At 36.6% G+C, this 23,972-nt stretch overlaps 1 protein-coding gene across 6 annotated transcripts in view; it reads left to right on the plus strand.

Annotated features, from left to right (window-relative positions):
* Positions 1-750: 750 nt before the first annotated feature.
* The window catches only part of MIM (P-loop containing nucleoside triphosphate hydrolases superfamily protein), a 55,867-nt gene continuing 32,645 nt past the window's right edge, over positions 751-23,972 (plus strand). For 2 of the 6 annotated variants that reach the window (XM_039120629.3, XM_039120634.3), the window contains exons 1-7: positions 752-1,177; positions 1,913-2,018; positions 3,941-4,074; positions 11,250-11,305; positions 18,232-18,318; positions 18,564-18,884; positions 20,609-20,728. In XM_039120629.3, coding sequence (XP_038976557.2) covers positions 1,021-1,177; positions 1,913-2,018; positions 3,941-4,074; positions 11,250-11,305; positions 18,232-18,318; positions 18,564-18,884; positions 20,609-20,728 — 981 coding nt within the window. In that variant the 5' untranslated portion in view covers positions 752-1,020. Of the gene's footprint in view, positions 1,178-1,394; positions 1,715-1,912; positions 2,019-3,940; positions 4,075-11,249; positions 11,306-17,816; positions 17,913-18,231; positions 18,319-18,563; positions 18,885-20,608; positions 20,729-23,972 lie in introns of those variants that run through there. The other 4 variants (XM_039120638.3, XM_088718651.2, XM_039120645.3 and 1 more) reach the window with 4 other exon arrangements.

Here is a 23,972-nt window from a genome sequence, read left to right on the forward strand (position 1 = left end):
ATGCTAATAGAGGAAATTATATTAATTTGATATCCAGTTTGAGAGAGCAGTAACCCACGCACTCGAGTCGTATGTAGCTACATAAACGCATGGGGCATTGGGTGCTCAAGCATGTAAAAGAAGATATTAATGATATTTATTTCTTATTTTTCCATTAAATCATTAAAAATAAAAAAGACATAATACTTCAAATGGCCACACTCATAGACTTCGGCATTACATGCAGGAACAAGATCACTTCTAATTTTCGCTTTTTTATGATATAGACCAGAGAGTTAGAGTTGTGAAGCTTATTTTGTTATCTCAATAGAATTATAATAATCACTATTGATCATTCCATAAGTCTTATTAGCAATTAATTCTCTCGTAATTTTTTTTTTTAGTAGATCGGTTGCTCATACCAATCTCACATAAGAATTGCTATCCGAGTCTGGAGAAAGAATACGACGTAGAGGTAGAGAAATAGATACAAAACAAATCCATAGGATCTTTCCGAAATAATAAGTAGAAAAGAAGGTGATTTAATCAGCAGCTCTGAGCGCCTTCAAGAGTATTTACTCTTCGTGTAAACGGCGAAATAGAATTCCCCTTCCTTAGTCGAAATCAACGGTTGGATTGATCATTGCACAGATCTCAAAGCTCTATGAAATCCCTCATCCATGGCAAAGCGAACGGTGGATGATCAAACGGTGATAAGGGCGAATGAAACGGAATCCTTCTTTCGAGCAAAAGATACAGCCCGTTCCCACTCTTCATAGCCCCGGTGAGCTGCTTGCTTGCTGGTTGCTCCGGTGCAGGTGGGTTCACTGACCGGTCACGTGACCAGGTTACCCAATATATTTCTCTTGCCATAAGAATAAGGTGCCCATTGAGCCCCTGCAAGTCCTTTTGGCGGGCTTCGAGTTTTCTTTTCACCGCCTCCTCCTTCCCCCGACCCTCGGGTGTCTCTTTCCAATCCCTTCTCTGTTTCTTGTCCTGCAACCAATTTCGATCCTCTCCTCGGAGCTGGTGGAAACCCCCATGGGAGATTCTAGGGATTTCGCGGAGCCTCGCGGGAACTCCGCCAGATCGGGGGCGGGGATCATCTCAAGAATCTGCCTTGAGAATTTCATGTGTCATAGCAGCCTCCAGATCGAGTTCGGGGACTGGGTCAACTTCATCACTGGCCAGAACGGAAGTATGAGCCCTTCACGATCCTCTCTCGTCGATTTCTTGAAAGAAAATCCTTTTTTGTTTCTTGTTAGCAATCTTGTTCTATTTCTAGGCTTTTCATATCTTTATACGTGAAAGAAAGTGCATTACTTGCGGTATATTTCTTGGAAAAGAATTTTCCCCCTTGTTTCTTAGTCAAAATCTAGAATTCATGCCTCTCTTTTATTTCATCCCTTTTATAGGTTGAAAAGGTGTAATACTAACGGCACTCTGTGTGGCATTTGGAGTCCGGTATTTCTTGGAAAAAAGAGAGCATATTTTCCCTTTTCTTGCTGCTAAAATCTTGATTTACATCTGGTATTTTCCATCCATTTATGGGTGGAAAAAGTGGAATACTAACGCCATTCTTTATGATACTCGGATGCCAATATTTCTTGAGGAAAAGGAGCATCCCTTCTTGTTTCTTGCTACCAATCTTGATTTGCATCTAGGATTTCTTATCTCTTTCTATGTGGAAAAAATGCAATACTAGCACTTGGCTCTTGGATGCCGACATTTATTGGTAAGGAAAAAAGTTTCCTTTCTTGTTTCTCAGTACCAAAGTTTTTTGCGTTTGGTATTTCCAATCCCTTTATAGGTAGGAAAGTGCAATACTAACTGTAGTCTTTGCGGTTGGATGCCAATATTTCTTGGGAAAAATAGCTTTTTTGTTTTCTGTTACCAATCTTGATTTTGCCTTGGTTTTTACATCTCTATACAGGTGGAAAAAGTGCAATATTAACGGCACTCTGTGTTGCATTTGGTTGCCGAGCAAAAGGCACCCAGAGGGCGGCCTCTTTGAAAGATTTCATAAAGACCGGCTGCAGGTACCATTGTTCTCTTCATTCTTTATTTTACTTGATAGACGGCGGTTTAATTTCTAAGGATTTTTAGTGCAATTTTCTTTCTTTTTCTTTTTTCTCTTTTATCTTTCCTTTTTTTTTTTATCGACATTATTTCCTGCAATACATTTGAACTGGAACACTGACAGTGGACTTAATCGAGGATATTTAATTATGGAAACTCGGAACCAATAGATAACCACCTAGATAATGAATGTTATTACTGCCGTTGAGTCTGCTCTAAGTTCTAGTTGTTTGTGTCCTTGTCCTTGTTGTTGTTGTCATGTACACTGAATATTGATAAGTTTGGAATATCCGCTATCTATCAGGGTGGAATATCTTTTGTTTAATCAAGCATTACCGATACCCTTATGGTTTGGAATTCATCAGTTCATATGGCTTCCAATTTCCTTATCTTTATTTGACCTAACCTAAATTTTAACCTCCATGACTTGGCTTATTTATTTGGGTCAACTTGCGATTTTAGATTGAACTGCAATTTTGGAAGACCGATTAGCAAGAATTGTTTTCTTCTCTGCTGTTCTCCAAGTTTGAGCATGGATCGTGCAATTAGAGGGCATGTTTCTAAGGATCTTTGAACATGGTAATAGTCTAAGGGCAAGTCAGATGTTTATGTTGATTTTGAAAAACCAATTAGCAAGAATTGTTTTTTTCCCTCTTCTTCACCTAGTTTAAGCTTAGATCATGCAATTATACGGTATGCATCTATGGATCCCTGTACATGGAAATAACCTAAGGGCAAGTCACGAAGCCCTAACCTGAAATAAGTTTTCATTTACTAGAATTATTATTATATATTCAAAAACATAGATATGAGGTTGAAGGATGGCTATATAAGAGTAATTGGTTAAGAGGTTCTATTTAACAAAATTAAACAAGTGGCTAATGGGACATTATTCTATCAAGGGAGTTAAGCTTAGGGTGGAGGGAGACCAACTGATCTCATATTGATGTTGCTATGGTGTGTATGCAGATTACTTTTGCTTGTATTGTTGGATGAAGGTGCAGGTTTGTGGGATTCTCCGAAATCATAGAAAGCATAAAGTCTATATAGTTTATTCTTTTAATCAACCAAAAAAATTATAACTTTGAAAGAAGTAAGGGAATTGGTGTCAAATCTGTGTGGGACATCCCATGAGATGCCGAATGAGGTATCTTCCCAAGTGTTGGGATGGGACCATCCTGCCATTGTCTTAGCACGCTGATCAGCATGTCTTGGGACATCCCTTGTCCCAAGTTTTGGGGTGGGGTAGGACAATGGCACATTCATGGAAAAGCGGGATGACCCCATGATATAGGATTTAGAATGTTAATTGTTATCATGGCTAAATTTAGGGAAGAATGTAATTGCTTTCTTTGTCAACTTGATTAGAAGCATATATCTTGGAAAAGTTTTGTTATATCTATGCTTAGTTGTTGCAGGTGAGTCATTTTGATGCTTGAAAAATAAATTAACATGGTGAAAGAATTTTTTTATAATTTCTTGTATTGTATAATTTAGAAAACGATGATGTTTAGTTGTCTGTTATAATATTCGAGAGTTGAATATCAATTGTTTTTCCTTATGTTCTGAAATAATGCAAGACATGATCATTTATCACAATCCATATGGAAGAATGGCCTTTTGGACTGCTTGGAGCTAATGGTCCCTAAAAATTATCTTGGTTATGTTTCAAACATCTAGTTAAATAATGTTTTTCTGTTGATAGTACACGCTAGTTGGATGTGTTTTTCATGCATCTTATTGTTAACTTGATATCCTTATTTTCTTGCACTGCAAGGTGTGGAATTTTGAGCACATTCACGCAGTTCAATTTGGTATTTAGTTGGTCAAACTAAAGCCTTTTCAAAGTGTAAATGATCTGATTTATCTTGTGCTTTTGCAGTTATGCAGCTATTCATGTGGAAATCAAGAATCAAGGGGAAGATGCTTTCAAGCATGAAATCTATGATGATCTGATTATCCTCGAACGCAAGATTACGGAGTCAACAAGCTCCATCATATTAAAGGATTGTCAAGGTAATTGAAATGTTTTTGACTTCAAAATTGCTTCATTCGAAACTATATCTTGGTTATCAGTCTGCTAATTGCAAACATGCCATGCTTTAATCATTTCCCCCTTTTTAATAGAGCTGCTTATTTGAAAATTATTTTGTATATTTATATTTTTTAAATAATTTTGTAGAAATTCCTTTATTTCTTTCAATAAATTACTAATTTAATCAGAAAGCATCAGCTCATCAATAGGGATTGGTTTTATAGATCAAGTCTTCATGCACATTTTGTTATCAATTCTCAACTAAACCTCAGCTCTAGTTTTTTTGTTGATTTTCCAGCTAAGGTAACTCTAGGCAAGATCCATTTTATTGATTGCATAGTTTATGATCAAGCCAAGATGATCAATTCTCTAAGGCCATGTTTGATTGAAATGGTTTTTTCATTCCCATCCATGAATTCAAAAACCGCTAAAACAGAATGGTATCATCAGTATGATACCATTCCAATGTGAAATCGACATAGGTGTGGTTGCCGGGATGCTAAAATAGTTTGTACTATTACATACCGGCCATGCAGGTCCATATAGAGAGTACCATACTGGCCATACTGGCTGGTTCTGACAGTTTTTTATTCTTTTTAATATCTTTAGTTTCGGTCTGTACCATGGTGGAATTGTCAAAATATATTACTAATGCATTGATATTTGATAATATAGAATTGATAATAGAAAAACTATGTAATATAGTATAACTATGCTTTAGCTATATGTGATTAATATAATTATATATTCTATTCAAATATTCTTGTAATAATCACTATTTGATTTATTATTATTATATAATATTCATATTTACAAAATAATGTGTAATATATTATAATATTATTCATTTATTAGAAATAATACAATACATGATGATAACCAGTAGATGTTCTAGTATTACAATAATTAAGTAATATTATAATATTATAACAATTAGTAATATTATATAGTATAGTATTATACAGCATTCTCTAGAATATTATATGATATTATAAAATATATAATACAATGCAATATAAGTATGCATTCAATATGATAGGTAATACAATATATACTAAATAATTTATTGTATTATAATATTACAATCATTGATTTATTATATCTCACTTTTACATAATGATATTATTGTAATGAAATTATTTATACCGATAAATAATTATAGGTTATACAAATCTCATAACATTAGAATATATTATCATATTAAACTTCTCTTAATATTTAAATTGTTTATTATATTAATAAAATATTACATTCATACTGATAATTAGTTACTGGTTATACAAATCTCATAATATTAGAGTATAATATCATATTAAGCTTCTCATAATATTTAAGTTATTTATTCTATCAGTAATATATTATATTTGATACATGAAATATGTTTTATTACACATAACATATATAATATAAATATATTGTATGGTATAATATATATACATTTTCAGCTGTATATAATTGCATCTTATATTATATAGCATATAGTTATTTTACATATGAGGGCTGAGCCAAGATTTAAACCTAAGGGGTCCAGGTTACTTACTAAAGGTATCGTTACTTTCCTAATGAAAATATTAGCCTTTTGCTCTCAAAAGTGTTGGTTTTTTCATCGCTTGAAAATGTAAAAAGATTAACTAAAGCTGGAATATTCAACAAGAAAATTGAATCATAGAACTTTGATCTAGTAAATAAGAATCTAACGGACCAAAAGGAGGGGGGCCAAGGAGAATCTAATAAGGCACAAAAGGAGAATCAAACCATTGCCTTTCTCAATTGCTTCATACACAAATTTCAACTAAATAGATGTGTAGATGATGATATAATCTAATGGACCAACCATTCACTATCTTGCATATTTTAAGGGATGCTATCCATAAATAAAGGAGGACAATGATTCGCTATGGACTCTAGAGGCCTTAGGATACAATGGCACCATAAAGATTTTGGAACTTTAGGGAGGTCAGCTCATATGGAGGTGGAGCAGAAAGGGCCTATCATGTGGGGCAGGGGGGCCAAGGAAGCATAATTAGTTGGGTGCTACAGGATTTTCTCGATCTTTGGATAGGCCATGCCCCCTTCCCCAAGACCCCTAGCTCCGCCACATTTTACATATAGATAATTACTTTACGTATGATATATTAAATATTACAATAAACAATCTCTATGTAATGTTTTATGTTAGTGTTATATAATATTGATATTTACATATTAATTTACAATATAATTTTGTTTATACAATAAATCATGTATATGATCAGGATATATTTTTTATATTATATATAACTTATATCAATAAATACAATATGTAAGAAAACTCTTTTTAATATTACTCTGGCATAGATTGAATACTAGGAAATATGGTTCACAATATCAGTTTTAGTCCCCATATTGGTACCATGCTAATATAATGCTAGCATGGGTTTGTTCATGGTATTGATACTTGGTATGCTCCCTATGCTAAGTATTGGTTCACCAGCATTATGGTACGATACACTTAGTACCGGGCAGTGTTATCCGATGCGATGAACCATGCTACGAAAAATGATACCCAATAGCCCATTGGCAATTATTTTGCCCCTTCATGGTAATATGATACTAACTGGAATTAGCATTCTTGAGTCTACATGAGTTATCAAACATGGGATGGGCTGGAATGGAAATTCGTACCTAGCACCCTTTCCAGTTCTAGCAAACCAAATTATGTGCCTAAGGCTCTTGCAGACTTGAAAAAATCTAGCTGAAGGGGAGAAGGCAAGGCTCTATGTAGCGACCCTGTTGTAGATCATTTAGATTAAGATCAAGTAAAGCTAGGAGTAGTCATCTTTTGGTGAATGAGGATGAAGGCAATTTTTGATAAGGAAGCACATCCACCTTCAAGTCCAAAATAATTGGCAGACAGCCAAACTGGTATGCAATTCCAAAAGATAGTCATTTTTTCTCTTTTGGTTGGAGATGGGTTGCTGGTCCCAAGAACAAACTCCAGATGAACAAAAGAACGCCCATAACAGAGGACATACATTCAAAGCCCACCCCCATGGCATCAACTTGTGCCTTCAATAGGACTTATGCTGGAATATCTTCCTCCAGACAGTTGGCTTCTGCATTTGTAAAAGGGGATAGTCTTTCATTCTTTTCAGTGTTTGAAGAAGAAATTAGGAATTTCATGTGAAGAAATAAGAAAACTAATAAAAGGGGTTATATTAGATCCATCAATCTCTACATTTTTGGAGATTATTCTATTTCTGTATTCTTTGCAGTTTTGATGGAGAAATAGGAATTTCATTAGTCCCTACATTATCCATGTTTGAAGAGGAAATAGGAATTTGATAAGTCTCTACTTATGGGAGATTAGTCTTTATTTGTAAATTTGTCAGTGGCTTTTCACTAAAAAATGCATATGCAAGCAAATCAAAAGACAACTACTAGCATTTGAAAGGGCAAAATTTTCTCTACATGCTTTAAGCCTAGCGAAGCATTGATCACCATGATACAGAATTACAGATTGAATTTTAGCATTTCAGATCCAGCTCTATTATTACCAATTATAGTTTCTTCAAAACCTTTTACAGGCTTATAGTGGACTAAGTCCACAAGGACTAGATCTAAAAACGATAAATTAACCTACACTAAAACCACCTACCACACGGCAAAACAATAATTTTTTCTTTTTTTAATACAAACAAAATTGAGATAATCCTCATTTTTGTTTTGTTTTCTTTTCCTTTCCATTGAAGGGAATTTTTTTTTTCTCGCTTTCGAGCCTTAATGATGAGAACCCATCCTTATACTGAAATTAAGAACTCTCAACAACTACAGTTTGAAACTCAATACCTTAGTGTCCTGAAATATTTGTGAGTTGGTAGACAAACTTTTGTGCAGAAAGCCCAACACTTCTATATGTTCTAATTTTTATCTTTAATATATCTAATGCCCCTTGCTGGAGCAATTTTAATAACTAGAATACCGGCTAGTTGTAACTCCTCTTATGTTAGAAAGTAAGGGAAGGACTAGAGCTAAAAATTTCAATATTCACTTAAACTACGTCTATGACATTATAGAAAATTCTAACATGATTCTATAACATCTTAATTAGTTTCAACAAAAATTTAAGTACCATGTCGGTCTACCAACAACAAAATGTCATGATAGGATTGTTATTTCTGGGCTATATTTTTATTTATTAATTTTCTATTGTTTCCGTTTGGGCTTTGCTACATGTTTTGCTTATCTCTGCATTAATCTTGACTTTGGATTGTGGTAACTATTTTACTTTCGAGTGAGGTTTTAAATGAATAATTGTTGGCTAGCTTATATTGTGCATATTATCAGGTCCATCATGCACCCCTAGTAGCATATTGGCACTTCTCTCTTTTGCAAGATTTCACTTTATTATTTCAGTCGCGGCTGAGCCAGGATTTTCTTGGGGGCATTATTTATCAAAATGTTTTTCAATCAAAATGTTCAAAATATATCTTTTACAAGTTAATAATGTCAACTAGACAAAATTTATGCAAAGAAGTTAATCCTTCATGTTTTGAAGTTTTGCAATTGAACAAGTTAATTAACAAGAAAGTGGGCACCCTATAATAATTAAATGTTTTTCCTGACCGCTATTGTCTTGCTAAGAGGATTATTTTTTTTAAAAAAGGTTGTTGTATCTTAATCTACCTTCACAACAATAAGTGCATAACTCACATGCCTGATTGAAAACGATTGTATCCATAATTTCAAACTGCTATACTTATATTTGATGAAAATAAAAATGTTATTTCCTAGAAAATGGATAAGTGTTCTGATATCAAAATGAATTCTATGGAACCCTCCATAGTCTTCATCAACACATGACAAACAAATAACTATCTCCCAAACACAAGAAAAATAGGATGAGAGAGAAGCCATTACTATATGTTGCTTTTTGGCTATAGCAAGAAAACCAAAGGCCGGTGGCAGGTTGGTTAGGGTGGCGGTAAAAGAAATAAGAAAAGTTTTTTTTTTTTTTTTTTTTTTTTTTAAGATTCCAGCTGCAACCACATCCTCTTGCTTATAGCATTCTTTTAATTTGTCTTGTCACCTGTTGGATGGAAGTCTTCTGATGGGACTTGCTTTTTGTGGGAAATAACTTTGGTTGGTTTGCTTAATATTTTAGTTTACCAATTATTAATAGGCAACAAAATCCTTAAGGTTTGGACCAGAACAAGAATCCTATCAAAACATGGAGTCATGATAATCATGATTTATTGATGGGAATCGAGACTTCCAAGAATTTCAAAATAGTCAACTCTTTTCAAATATTAGAGAATCTGGAAAAAATAGGCTGCCTTAAGTTAGCAGCCTGCATACAGCCTGTATAACAGCCTATTCTTGCAAAGAAATAGCTGTACATATTACTACATTTGCTGTACAGGTTTTGGAGGAAAACTATTGTAAATACCTTCCTTATTTAGAGGTGCTGTAATTAGTAGGAGCACATAATCAGGATGTAATTATGGGATTATAGTCTTTTGTTAATGAAAGAAACTCGGAGATGGAGGGCATTCAGCCATTCAGCCAAATTGACAGCCAGGGTTTTAAATCTCGCTTACAAGCCCCATATTTTTTTATATAATGGTGTGGTATTGGTGGTACATATTGTATCCGACAGCATTAGAAAGAATAAGAACCATTGATTCTGACTGGTATGGTTGGTATGGTATTGTCAGCATGCACCATGCAGACTGCCACGCACTGGTATGACCGATACGTACTGGTATGGATGGTTTCGGCATTTTGTCACCCCTATCAATGCCCCTTTTTTTTTGGTAAACCGAGAACTCACTACACTCGGCCGTGAGAAGGCCCAGAACAATCATAATACAAAACACGATCCAATGCCTGCGGCACACGATCGGACATCCCCCAAAATACAATTCTGGAGTGGTGGGCTGCCAAGGGATGCTGGTTTCATGTTGGAACTTTATGTTATCGATGGTACCTTCTTGTTTCCATGGTTTCTAATTCCATGCTTGTTGGTGTCCATCAGATTCATTTTTGAGATGAACGGGGATAGTGTTGAAACCTAAGCTTTCTATCTGCTACTTTGACTTGGCTTCAACAATTGAGGACTAGTCTATGTTCTTGAGACTTCAAATTGAGGTTTTGATGTGTTTTTGGACCTTGCGAAGTGTCCACTTCTAATATTCAAAATCTATCACTAATATCCAATTATAAACATCAAATAATTCTTGGAGTTTAATTGTGTTTCGGGCCCTTTAATGGTGGCAATACTCTTGGAGTTTTCTCATTAGCTTGATATCGTAATTTCTCATCATATGGAGATTGAAAGACTGGGACTCCTCTGAAAGATGAAAAATTTCATCATGAGCTTGGGTAAGATTGCTTAGTGAACTACTTTGAATGAATTATGATCTTCTGTGGATGGTCTTTTCTTTTCAATTATTTGTTATGACTGCAAGGAAACTCCGACTTGAGTAGTTATGGGTGCTAACATTTTAAGCATGTGAGGTAGCCATTTCATTTATTGGTTGGAAAGATGATTTGTTCTTAAATTAATATATGCCACATCTATGGTGCTAGGTCTTATGTTTTGCTAGATTTTCATGGTGGGCTGCATTCAAAAGTGGCTGCTTATATTGATCATGCTTATTGGTTGTTAGAGTCATTCTTCTTCCATTTTTTTGTCCTAATTACTTTCACATGTTGGGCTTTTGGCAGTGAATTAATTCAGTCTTTGTACAAAGATCTTTCTATTCGTACTTAATTACTTGCTTGCTCATGTCTGTGGATGATATATTTTTTATCTAATGCATTTCAGTTGTATAATATAAACTTCCTTCATAAAATTTACTGTCATTATTTATCACATAAATCTAAGTGTGCCGTTATTATAAACTTTTCCTTTTGTGATATCTTACACATTACCTGTGTATGTGTGGGTGGGTTTATGAGATAAAGTAATGGTTGTTTCAAGTTGGAGGTTGATGATTTGTTTGCTGCCAGTGATTTTTCAGTTGGAAAATTAAAAACTTGAACAGAATTAACTGTTTTGAATTTTTCGTAGTCATAAGTTTTTGTTCTTGCTAATATTTTTTTCCATGCAAATCCAATTCATAATTTTTTCTCTTTTCAATTTAGACATTTGTTGACTTTGTGCCTTGAACAGGAAAAAAGGTTGCCTATCGGAAAGGTGAACTAGATGAACTAGTGGAGCATTTTAATGTGAGCGCAAATACTTGATATTTTCACCAGCCTTAATTTTATCTATAGTTTTTTTTCTTAATGATTTCTTGTTGCTAATGTGCTTGCATTCTAACAGCTAGTGTCATGCACATGCTATGCATGTAAAAATGGTATAAACACTCATGTAAAGAACCATCTTGTCTTTCAAAAATCTTTTTATTTTTTATTTATTTTTCAAGCTGCTGACATGAGAGGGAGGGATGACTAGGTCAGGGGTTAAAATAAAATTGAAGGGTGGGATGGTGGAGTTGGTTTCCATGTTGATGTTTGAGCCATATCTTTCAAATACCAAACTATCGTGGTTGTTGTAACGACTTAGGAACTAACCCAAAATGGCTAGCTAGAAGGTGTTATTTGGATTCTTTGGCCCCATATAAGTACCCAAGGTCTACCCAGTGTATAAATGATGTGAGACAAAGCACACACCTGCACGGGTTTTCATACACTCCCCCCATTTAATCCTTGATGACCTCGTCAGGCTAAAGGTCCAAATTCCATCAAATTTGATCAAAAACACTACGATCATCCTGTGCTCAGCTTCATATGGGCCTGTATTACAGTGTCCCCAGTCCACGTGGACCATGGGTCGGATCTGCTCAGATACCATTTGTAATGATGCAGGACCTCATCTAAAAAGCTATTCAGAAGGTATTATTTAGATTCCTTAGCCATTTTAGATCGTCCAAGCGCACACCCGATGTGGGACTAAACACACCCATAAGGGTTCTCACAGTTGTGTAGCAGGATATTGAAGAATAACTGAAAAGCTAGTTCCCCATTTCGGGTAACGAAAATGCCTTTTCAGATCCATGCTCAGCTGCTTGGCTTTTTTATTCCTCTCTTTTGTTTTAGTTTAATGACTAGTCTTCACACTTTTGGCAATCCAGTTTTCTAGAACTAATACACACACAGGCAATGAAGTGGCTTTTACTCGAAATCGGTGTTTGGTTGAGAATTGAAAACAAGTTTTTAGCTTATACAATCATAGTAAACATCGGAATATGCGCTTTATGGAAATTCATATGATATTTATTTTTTGGAAACATAATCCCACTTGTATATTTCTCTGGCCTATGTTTCTTTCCCTTTCTGAAATCCATTCTTTCCCCTCCCTCACCCCCATGGAACTTCTACAGGAGGATTCAGTCATCCCTTTTCATGTGCTCCAAATGCCAGCAACCATACAATGATACAAGATTAACTCCAGCTGCAAGATCTAGCAAGTCTATATCTGAGAAGAAAAGTCTTGCACTAGAGATTTTAAAATCTAGGATACTGCTAGGAAAAAGAAAACACTTTGCAGCAGAGTCCTTTTCTATTGCAATTCACTGCGTTCGCAGTTTATTTCTAAATCTTCATATATTATCTCTCTCTCTCTCTGTTGGGACATCGGAAATAATTGCTTTTTCGAGCACAGAAATGTGCTTTTGGGCTTTTCTCTTTTGATCTTTGTGCGCCTTTGGAGTCGTAGAAGAGATGGGGATCCCAGAAGTAAGTGGTGATGTTGATATATTTCTTTGGACAAATTTGTTTTATGTTTTTTGCTTGAACGACCTTTGTCTCCTTAGGTCTTGCTTTATTTTGTATAATTGCGCAATGAAATATATGAAATTCAAGAACTTAGCCTGGTGCATTTGGGGAGTGAGAATATGGGAACACTGCATTTATGCCTTCTCTTTAGGGTTCATCTTTGTTGAAGTGTGAAGTTTCCTTGATAGGTTTTAGGTAAGATGATTTATATCTGACGAATAGACAATAATTTCCATGGGGCTTGGACTTTGGGCTTTTTTTTCCAGTACAAGAGAGGTTAGGGAGGGTAGGGTTGGATTTTTCATAGTTTGCTGATAGACATCCAAACAACATTTTAATATCAGAGATTGCTAATTCCTATTTTGACAGAATTTAGCCAGACAACTGAAAGATATAAAAATAGGATTTGCGAACCAACATTAGAACATGTTTTTTTATAAGATTTTTTTATATATATATATATATCCTGCTTTTACAAAAAAGTATATATAAGCCTTAGCAACTAAACAACTACTTAGCAAGGTCGGTGGAACTGTCCTGAACTGTCCGGTTCATGGCGTCCTGAGCCGTACCGGCCGCAGACTGAGACGGTTCCGACGACGAAAATGAGACCTGCGTTGGAGGGGAGAAGACGAAGGAAAAAGAGGAAAAGAGAGAGAGCGGGGGAGGGAGGGAGAGAGAGGAAGGTTGAGGCCGGGGAGACGCCCCACAGAGGAGGGAGCCGTAGGGGTGGCAAAATATGACCCGTGTTCGATCCGTCATAAACAGGTTTGGGTTTGGCCTAAACAGGTTCGGGTCGTAAACAGGTTGACCCGTTTAACCTGTTTATTAATTAGGTCGGATACAGATTTTAGATGTCTGACCCGTTTAACCCGTATAACCTGTTTAACTGTCGAGCTGATAGATAAGGACCACAACCCATAAGATAAAGCCCAGAGCCGGCTCAACTCCCCACCTCGGCCCGATTTCACCGCCTCGGCCCAACTCCCCTCCTCAGCCCGATTTACTTCTCCTTTAGGATTAGGGTTTGTGAAATGGCGCCGCCGAGCTCTATTCCTCTATTCCCTCAGTGTTCGGTGTCCTTCTCCCTCTCCTGAGTCTCCTCTCCTTCGGACCTCAAGTCCACCTCCCCATGGCTACTCTCTCCTCCTCTTCTTGCCCTTCTCCTCCTCCTCCTCCTCCTCCTCCACCACCACCCTTCCTCCTCCTCCAAATCGATGGCTCCGAAGAAGCCTTCTTCCAGATCCAACGGCGTCGAGGTCACTGGAGACGACCTCTCGGTGTCCCGCACCAACTGCTGGCCCTCCACTTGGGAGAAGATCTCCGTCGTCCCCCTCGACATCAACAGTCTCAAGCAACATGTCTCCTCAGCCCCTCCCCAGCTAGCCTCCTTCGCTCCCTCTTCCTCTCCCTCGCTTGCCGCAGCCCCCACTTCTCCTCCTCCTCCGCCGCCATCGACGAGTGGCGCCTCGCCGCGGCGAAGCTGTCCCAAAAGCTAGTCCACGCCACCCGGAAATGCGACGAAGCCCTCCTCGAATCCTCCCGTCTCAAGCACTCCCTTGCTGAGTTGGAGCGCAAGCTCGGCTGGCTCGAGTCCCACTGCCACGACCTGCAGGCCGCCCTCGACCGCCGCTCCTCGCTAACCCCGCTCCAGACCGCCTCCCCTTTCATGGTCGAGACCTTCCTCTAGGCCGTCTCTGACGCCCGCACCGCGGTTCGCCTCCTGAGCCGCTCCCTCGCCACCCAGCTTCGTCCGGACCGGATGGCGGCCTTGCTCCAGCCCCACGATGCCAGGGCTGCTGACCAGTGGTGGAGAACATCGGGCGGCGCGCTCTTCTGCCTGGAGGACCGGTTTTTCGGCTATTTTTTGAAATTTTCTGTGATCATTTTTCTTCTATTTGTTCTCTCTTTTTTTTTCTTTTTTGAACATAGAATCTTGTATTAATTTTGAATATTAATAGCTTTGAACATAGATTAAACAGGTCGGGTCAGGTTGGGCAAACATGTTAAACAGGTTGGGTCAGGATAAATAGGGCTAAACATGTTAAACAGGTCGGGTTGGGTTGGGCAAACAGGTTACCTGTTTATTAAACAGGTTAAACGTGTCGGGTCGGATTACCTGTTTATTAAACATAACAGGTTCAGGTTGTAATTTCTGACTTGTTTAATAAACAGGTCGGGTTTAGGTTTATGATTTTCTGACCCGACCTCATGTGACTCGACCCGTTTATGTCTGACTGACCCGATTACCACCCCTAGGGAGCCGCGGAAGAGGGGCTCGCTTCCGTCCCATGTTTCGTTCGAAATAGAGGCCCTTCTTTCGGCCTCCGCCTCCTCCGCGCAGCGGCTCTTCGGCCTCTGTTTTCTCTGCGTGGCGGCTCTCCGGCCCTCCGCCGACTTCTTTCGGCCTCCCCTTTCTCGCTTTCTTTTTCTCTCTCGTTCTTTCTCTCCCCTGGCTCTTCTACCATGTCGGTACGGGCCCGACACGACACAGCGTGAGCCCGTACCAACTCGTCCCGCCGGACAATTAGTACGGTGCCCTGTACCGGTTTCGCCGACTCTGCTCCTTAGTATATATATAGAATTTAGTAGTTACATATTTTGTAAAGATTTGAGCTATGATTAATAGAGTTTAAGATACAACATTTTTCTTCTTGCTTTTAACTTGTTTGTCTTGCTAAATTTCTGCAATTTTGGTTCTTGTACTTTTTGTGACCAAATAACCTGAAAATTCCACTTTCAATGGCGGCATTCATTCTTCAATGTCTTTGTAATTGTTTATATATTGCTTTCCACGGAACTTTCGCAGTTGTCTCAGAGAAAATTCCAAAGTAGAAAAGTCATTTAACTGCAATTTTCTTTCATATCCTGATCACAAAATAAAAATCCCTTCTTTAAAATGCATAGACCAAGGATACTTCATGCTTGTGGAAATATCAGTATAGATCAAAGATGCTTTTCAAGAGTGCTTACCTTGAACTATGTGGAAAGCCTGCTGTCATCCTTACCCATATGTTGTTCTTATTTCCCTTGATTAAGCTCTTAGAGGTGCCATGTGATCCGAAAAACTGATCTGCAATGGTTGTTTTGTATTTAATTTTTTTCTTGCTGCTTTTGCTTCTTTGTTGTCTTCCATCAATTTATTAATTGAATGAGTCCCTAATTATGTCAAAGGTGGTGGTGGTGAAATTTCCTTGTTGTATTTGCTTTTCTTCATGCCGTTATCATCATCGTCATGATCCTTATTTTGTCTTCTCCTCGAATCATCCTCTTCAACTTCTGTGTCATCTTTCTCTCCACTTTACTTTTTTCTTCTTTTTCTTCATTTTTCATCTGATCTGAAACGGCTGCTATGATCTGATACAGTCTTAGACTATATTTAATTCCACCAACAAAGATGTATTTTCATGGCATGATTTTTATTTTGCCATATCCTTCCCCCATCATGTCGCAATTTTTCCAAATATTTGTAGATTTTCTGAGCATTTCATTTTGAACAAAATTTTGATTTCGAAGTATTTGTGCAAATCCTGCTTTGGGCAATGTCAAGAAATCAACCTAGGTGCTTGGTAGGGGTAGCCACCATGATAAACACCACCTAGTCCACTTTGCTAGTAAAAGGTGTGTTAAAAATGTGCAAATAATGTATGAACAACTAAAACTAATCCATCTGTATCCTCTTTACATATTTCTGTGTAAACACTTACTTTCAGGCATTAATACATGTCAATGAGCTAAAATTTTGCTTGGACTGATTTTATGACATATCATATTTGTGCCAATTACATGACAGAAAATTCAAATTGATAACTCAAATTGTTGAATGTGATCTAAAAAATTTATAAATCCGCTGTTTGGAGGTTTAATTACTGTTGCATCAAATGGTTATGTAATGGACCATGTTGAAGGGAATTTATATAATTTCTTATTTACATCGTGTTTTGCAAATATTAAATTCATGTTTTAAGATGAATAGATGGTGATCAACTACACATTCTTGATATATTTGGTGAACCTTGTTTTTTTTCATGAGACCTTGCTTAATTCTCTTAATCCGGTTCATGCCCCTTGGTTAAAATCTCCGAAGTGCTTAAGCATTTCAAATATTATGGATGATCAGCTTTGTTGATTCTCATGCATCATTATGTTTATGCCAATGGGATTTGGCATAAATCCTCCCAAGAGCTCTTTATGTCTCTTCCTTGCTAAAGAAGCAAAGCCCAGTGCCATTGGCTTTGAGTGTTAATGCAGCAGGCATTGGTTGTGCTTCTGCAAATGCAAAGGGGTGCCGGCCAGATATTGGGGCTACATGGGAAATAAAGGAGCAGGAGGAAGGTGGGGGGGTTTGGGTTGATGCTGCTAAACGACCACCTTTCCCCTCTGCACATTCCAATCCTCTATCTGGCTGGTGCATTTGAATCTTCGCCATCCGCACATACCTCATCACCACTGATAGCTGGTGGATTAGTTTCTTGGCTGTCACTTCTAGACCTTGTCACTATTGTTACCATTCCTTCACTTGTTTGTAGCTTTAAGCAGGGTAGTGTATCCATTTGAAAAAACTTAATGGAAACATGAACCTGTACCTGCTTCTTCTAGTGCTCCATCAAGTGTTTCTAAATTACCTACTTCCTCACACTCACCCCCGTACCCTCATATGCACCCACTTAATTCTTGTAAAGTTGCACACTGTAGTAAACACTGATGTTCATCATTTTTGGTGACCACAATTAGCTTTCTAGCCTTCAGACTGCCTTGTGGAAGTCTTTGCTACACCCAAGTTAATCATAGCATATTGCTGTCCTTTCTGGTGATGATCTTCCCTCAGGTGACCTTAAAGTCTAGCTTTATGGCACTATCAGGTTGACTTTAAAGCTTCTTGTCTTTAATGGTTTCCAACCAGAGCAGAGCTTCAGTGTGGAGCATGATACTCATTACTTTTTTTTCTGTGAGTGCTCTGTTCAGGATCAGGCTACAACCCTTTGAGAAATTCCAAGTTTTGTTGGAGACTGACTGAAGTCTTCTTGCTTCTTCTTTGGGAGCAATGTTTTTCTGGGTAATAGAAGTTACTGTTGCCTTGCATGGACCACAATAATAGTTGTTTGGACCTGCATCTAAATTGAATCAACTTTTTTGTCTGCAATTTTGTATAGTGCCTATCTTTATTGCACTGACTTCATATTGTTTTGCTTAAAACTCTTTTCATCCTCTTGGCAATTACATCTCTATTCAGTATTCACAGTTATCATATTGGTAATTCGCTGGTCAACTATTATTGTGGTTTATGCAAGGCAACAGTTATTATATTTGGAAATTACATCTCTATTACATCTCATTTAATTTTTATGTTTGCATGTCATATTGCTAAATTGCAGATTGATGTTGAAAATCCATGTGTCATTATGAGCCAAGACAAAAGCAGAGAGTTTTTGCATTCCGGGAATGATAAAGACAAATTTAAGGTGAATCTTGTTAACTCTTTCTTTTTTTTTGACCGCATTTGTGGCCTTCAAGTCTACTGGTTTTGTACCTTCATTTTTGGCATGTTGTTGCCAATGCATCAATTCTATAGCAGTGTGCAAGTATTTTTTGGCATCTGTGAAATAATATTTACCTCTGACTGTTTATCCATTGCTATCATTCTTTTTCATTATTTCAATAGTTAATGCCTTTTCCAAACATTGTATGTAATTTTATTTTTGTACAGTTCTTTTTCAAGGCTACACTTCTACAACAAGTAAATGATCTTCTACAAAGTATCACAGAAAATTTGAGTGCTGCGACTGAAGTTGTTGAACAACTGGAAAAATCAATAATGCCCAAAGTTAAAGAACTTAATGAGTTGCAGGAGAAGATTAAGAACATGGAACATGTAGAAGAAATAGCTCAAGAAGTGCAACATTTGAAGAAAAAACTTGCCTGGTCATGGGTATATGATGTTGATAGACAAATTCAGGAACAAAATGGCAAGCTTGAAGTGCTCAAAGAGCGCATTCCCATCTGCCAAGCTAAAATTGAGCAATGTGTGGTAAGATAAATATATTTCAAAAATTGTTCTCTTCAGTTCTATTGCTGTATCCTATTTTGATGCAATATTCTTAGTTAACATTGTCTTCTCGAAATGAAAGTGTGTGATGATGAATGGAAGTTGTACCATTGTTGAACCACAAGCTCTAGTACTCTATCTTACATATAGAAATCATTCTCCTAGTTTCCTCATTCACATGGTATTCATAGATTAGAGTTTTAGTGTCTTTCTTTTTTTGGATAAAGTGTGAATGGATGATCACTGCTTTTGTTAATATGTGCTTCTCTAAAAAGTAGAAAGGTTTTTGCAATCTTTTGATCCTAGTAATATATTGAAGTGCTGTATTTTAGGTCAAGCTAAGGGAGGAGTCCTGAGGTTTTGTTTTCTTGCCTCTGCTGACAGTGGCTCTTTATATTAGTGCCTGTGTGGGGCTGCTGGCATGGCCACACTTATAGGGACTTCACATCTCACTGCACCTTGAGTGCTGTATTCCTTTTAATACCTATTCTTACTTGGTTAAAGCTACAGGACCACCCATGAGGTGAATTGGAAAAAAACCTGTATGCCACGTACCAAGAAGCCATTTCACAATTTAAAGGGTCAATGCAATGTACATTACGATTACAGTGTAAAACACCAATATTTTTTATGACACTGGCAGTGGAGCTTTGTTGATACCTTGTTTGGGCTCCAAAGCAATCTTCTTCTTGTTTTGAAAAAAGAAAAAAAGGTAGTTTTCCAAAGGGAAGACAAGGGAACAAGTTGTGGTGGGTAGTCTTGCAACCAAAGTTCGCAGTACTGGTTTTGGTACTTGTACCAATACCATGTTGGTACAATGTCGGTTGGGAATTGAGATGCTCTAATGATTCAATATCCATGATAATCATTAGTGATTATTTTTAAATTTTAAATAATTATTTTTATGCTAATATAAAGGTCAGTTGTCAGCGGCTAACAAGTGGCTTTTCATGTTTCTTAATGTATAAGGTTAACTCAAGTTTGTACTAGCAATGTTCTCTTAAAATATCAGCCCTGTAAGAGTAATGCCATCGAATACTGTGAAGGACATAATTGCTCTACTAGAACTAGCCTTTTGATGGACTATGAAGCCCTTCCTTAGCCATTATAAAAGAAAATTCCGATAATCAGAAGAAATCTACTTAAACAAAGTAAGATTACTTAAACAAATGAAGATACGTCTGTTCACTTGATAATTTGATGATTTCTTTCTGTGGGGAGATTTTTTTTTTTCAGGTGAATAATTTTTTTCTAGTTTTTATGTTCCTTCTACTCTGCATTATTTTAGTTAATTCAATATTACTGTTCTTATTTCTTTCTTTAAATTTTTTTTTTGATATTGCTATTTCATCTATGTAACCCTAATTAGGAATGCTTGGCAAAAGAGGACTTATAATGCTGTCTCCAAATAATTTGGGACCACGCTTGATGGCTATGATAATAGTTATTACAATTCAATTTATGCCATGTGCTATGCCTATGCTGTTCTACAGTGACTTTTCTTGGTAAATTTAGTATATCATTGAGTATGCTTGTTACTCAGTATGCTAAGGTAAAACAGATATCATAGACATGGAGCTACCAACTATTACCTGTTCTCGGCAATATTCTGTGCTCATCAACTTCTATCATTGCTTGAATAGTTAATTAAATAATACTTCTGAGAATAGTTAATTAAATTTCATTAACTTGGTTCTAATTCACAGGCTAAGGTGGAGGAATTGAATGGCTTGCTTACCGGTAAGAAATCCCAGATTGCATTTTTGACAGAAAAGACCTCGGAAGTAAGGAGAAAGAAGGAAGAATTGGAGCAGAATCTTTCATCGGTATGCGGGTGCTTTTAGATTACCGATGATATCTATTTATTTGTTTTAATATGGTATGACTGTCATGCAAAAGATTACCTTGTTGTGCTTTGGGTTGCTTAAAGCTCATTAAACATATAAATGCACTACCCGTTTCAGTTGCTTACATTTCCTTCTAGTTGCTAATGTAGTCCCAAAGGATTAGAGGCTGCATTTAGGAAAAAGTGCACTATTAAGAGGAAAGTTTGCCATCTCGGTACCGGATCTGGTGCCAGTGCCATGCTGGTACAGTGTCGGTATGCTTGGTATAGGAGTCGGTTCAGCATACTAGTCTTGATTTGGACCTATAATGGTATGGTATGGTATGCCTGGTATGGGGTGGTGAGCACCAGTATGGCGAACCGTGATTAAGAGTCCAGATCCAAGGGCTATTACGCGCAGTTGCAGCAAACAAGGCACTGCCTCTCACCTTCTGTTTTTTTTTAATGCAAAAAACCAACATCCAGTCAGTTCTGGATCTAAAGACTGTTATGAAGTGATCAAATAAAACAGAGAAGAGGAGAGTCATGAAGATGGGGAAGTGAAGTAAAATAAGTGATAGAAAGGAGGAAAGAATAAGAAAAGAAGAGACAGGGAAAGGAAAACAGGGCCTGTGGCCCTTACGATTTAATGCATGAAAATCTCCTGTGAGACTACCAGACAGCATATCACTCCTTTAGAAGGCCTGGTAACCACAAAATTACCACAACTCAGAACGAAATACTAGAACTCTAGACCAGCCAACTATTGTTCTTGCAAATTTAATTAGTCGACAACATAATTTTTCCTAATTGAGCCCTTATCGGGACTCTACAATCAATATAGACTCCTCCCAGATTTGGACACTTCAAAAATTTCCATAAAAGGCTCCTATTAACTTTTTCATAAATTTGATAAGTTGCATCGTCAGATTTATGTCTTTGACTGCAGCTATCAGGGAACATGCAAGGGCCTGATTGAACCAGTTTTTTGATGTTTGGTGTTTTGTGCTGCACCAGTTATCCACTAAAATTTGATATCCTTTATTTATTATATTGATTTCTTGGGATTGCTATAGCCTGTCTGGTATATCATCCATCATTTTGCTTGTTTGTTGGTTATGTTTTGAATGAGCTTTGACAACTAGTCATTTATTCTCTTCAATCTTGCCTATGACTTAATTTTAAATCTATATAGTAATATTCTCGTGCATGCTACTAGAATATTAAACATTATTCTTTTTTTTAGAGAAAATCTTCTTTTCGATTCTATATTGCATGGTGCTTTTGAGGTAGACTTTGTTGACCTTTAAATAATTATTTGCATGCATATACCTGTTTTGCATGTTAAATCTTTATCTTGTTAAAAGATGCAGTGATGGAAAAAAATGACTAGTGTCTTGGGTACAATTCCACAATCATTTCTTCTCAGTGGAGATTGTTTTTGAGTCCCATTCCGGGTGCTGTGGTTCTCACAAGTTTTGTAGATTGAGAGAGCTTAGGAATTATAAGTAATATTAGAAACATTGTTAGCTGTTGTAATGTTGTGCCTCTGTGTTATAAAAATTGATGATCATTTGGGTCTAAACAAAAGAAGATTTTGAAGTAGACATATAAGGGGTGACTGAAACATTCGAGTAGAAAAGTAGCATAGGAAGCAATTGAAACCTGCTTGAAGATTGGATTTAAATATCAACGTAGATGTGTTGCCCAAGTTAGAAGGTTCTGCAGACAAGGTCTAGATTCTTAAAACTAGATTTGTTGGAGCAAATGTCGGTGGCATCATTTTATTCAATCATGTCATGTTCATCTTTGTTTAACCCTTAAATTTCATTCAGAACGTTAATGAAAGATGTCCTGAGCTGAGCTGCTTAGAAGCATAACAATCAAAGCTCAAAAGGTAAACAAATCAATATTTATTCATTCATATATTAGGCAGAATGTGTACAACTTGTGTCTATTGATTTCAAATTCCCGACAGGTGCAAGCTAATGATGCAATACAAATAAAGAAACTTGGTGGTGAAATAATGTGGTACAAGAAGCAATCAAAAATCAAAATAAAATGGATTTGCTTTAAATAATGATGAAAAAGTAATATTGACAATTTTATTAAATATGAGGCTAAAAAAGAAAAAAATGCCAGTAAAGCTAAATATGTGGCGTATGATACTTCATATGATAGGTTAGCTTCAAAAAAAAAATGAAATTAAAAGTTATAGAATAGGTAAAGCTAGAGAGGAAATCTAAAGACATTGATCAACTCAATTGCATTAAAAGCAAGAATAATGGGAATATGGGATATTAGTGAAAGATAAGGCAATTTAAAAAAGATAAAGCTATTACTTTAAGAAATTGTTAAATAAGGATTCTGCTAAAGAAATTTTCGTTGAAGAAGTAAGATTAGGAAGGAGTCAAGGTTTTATTCGTTCAATTCATAAAAACTAAGTGGAGATAGTTTTGAAAGGAATGCAAAAAAGTAAGGCAACAGGGGCAAGATTTAGAAATATGAAAGATAATGAGTTAAATTGGCTTATGAACTTATTTAATGAAATCTTATAAACTAAGAAAGTGCCAGTTGATTGAAGGATAAGTATTGTAGGTACCTATCTATGACAATAAAAGGATAAGTATTGTAGGTACCTATCTATGAGAATAAAAGTAATGTTCAAAATTATTCTAATTATCAGAGAATTAAACTTATGAATCATCCTATAAAATTATGGGAAAGGGTAAATGAACAAAGATCAAGAGAAATAAAAATTGTTTTAGATAACCAATTTGGATTTATGTCCAAAAGATCAACGATGGAGGCCACCTTTTACTAAAACAATTGATAGAAAAACTGGAAAGGATAAAGTAAGAAATGAATATAGTAGAGGAATTATAGGAGTTGCACAAATGAAGGACAAAGTGATGGAAAATTGATTGAGATGGTAATAACATGTACAACGATGGGGATGCTATAGTGTAGAGAGGTACTTTGGTTTGTGCTGAAGGTGGTAAGAAAGAGAGGGGAAGACCTAAGGTAATATGGATGGAGGTTGTGAGGAAGGATATAGAGAAACTTGGAATGAAAATCAGATGTAGCTGTAAATAGGAGTACTTGGCAAATGAGGATTCATAAAATGTGACCAAATAATTGGGAAAAGGCTAGGTGGTCATGAATTCATGATTATGGGAAGCCTGGTAACTTTGATATTTTAAGTATAAAGGACAATGAACCGTTTGTGAAATAAATACCAAACT

Source organism: Phoenix dactylifera, chromosome 3 (assembly GCF_051530095.1).
Source record: "Phoenix dactylifera cultivar Ajwa chromosome 3, Ajwa_hap1_PhDact_Kaust_v1.1, whole genome shotgun sequence".
In the NCBI taxonomy this organism is placed as follows: Eukaryota; Viridiplantae; Streptophyta; class Magnoliopsida; order Arecales; family Arecaceae; genus Phoenix; species Phoenix dactylifera.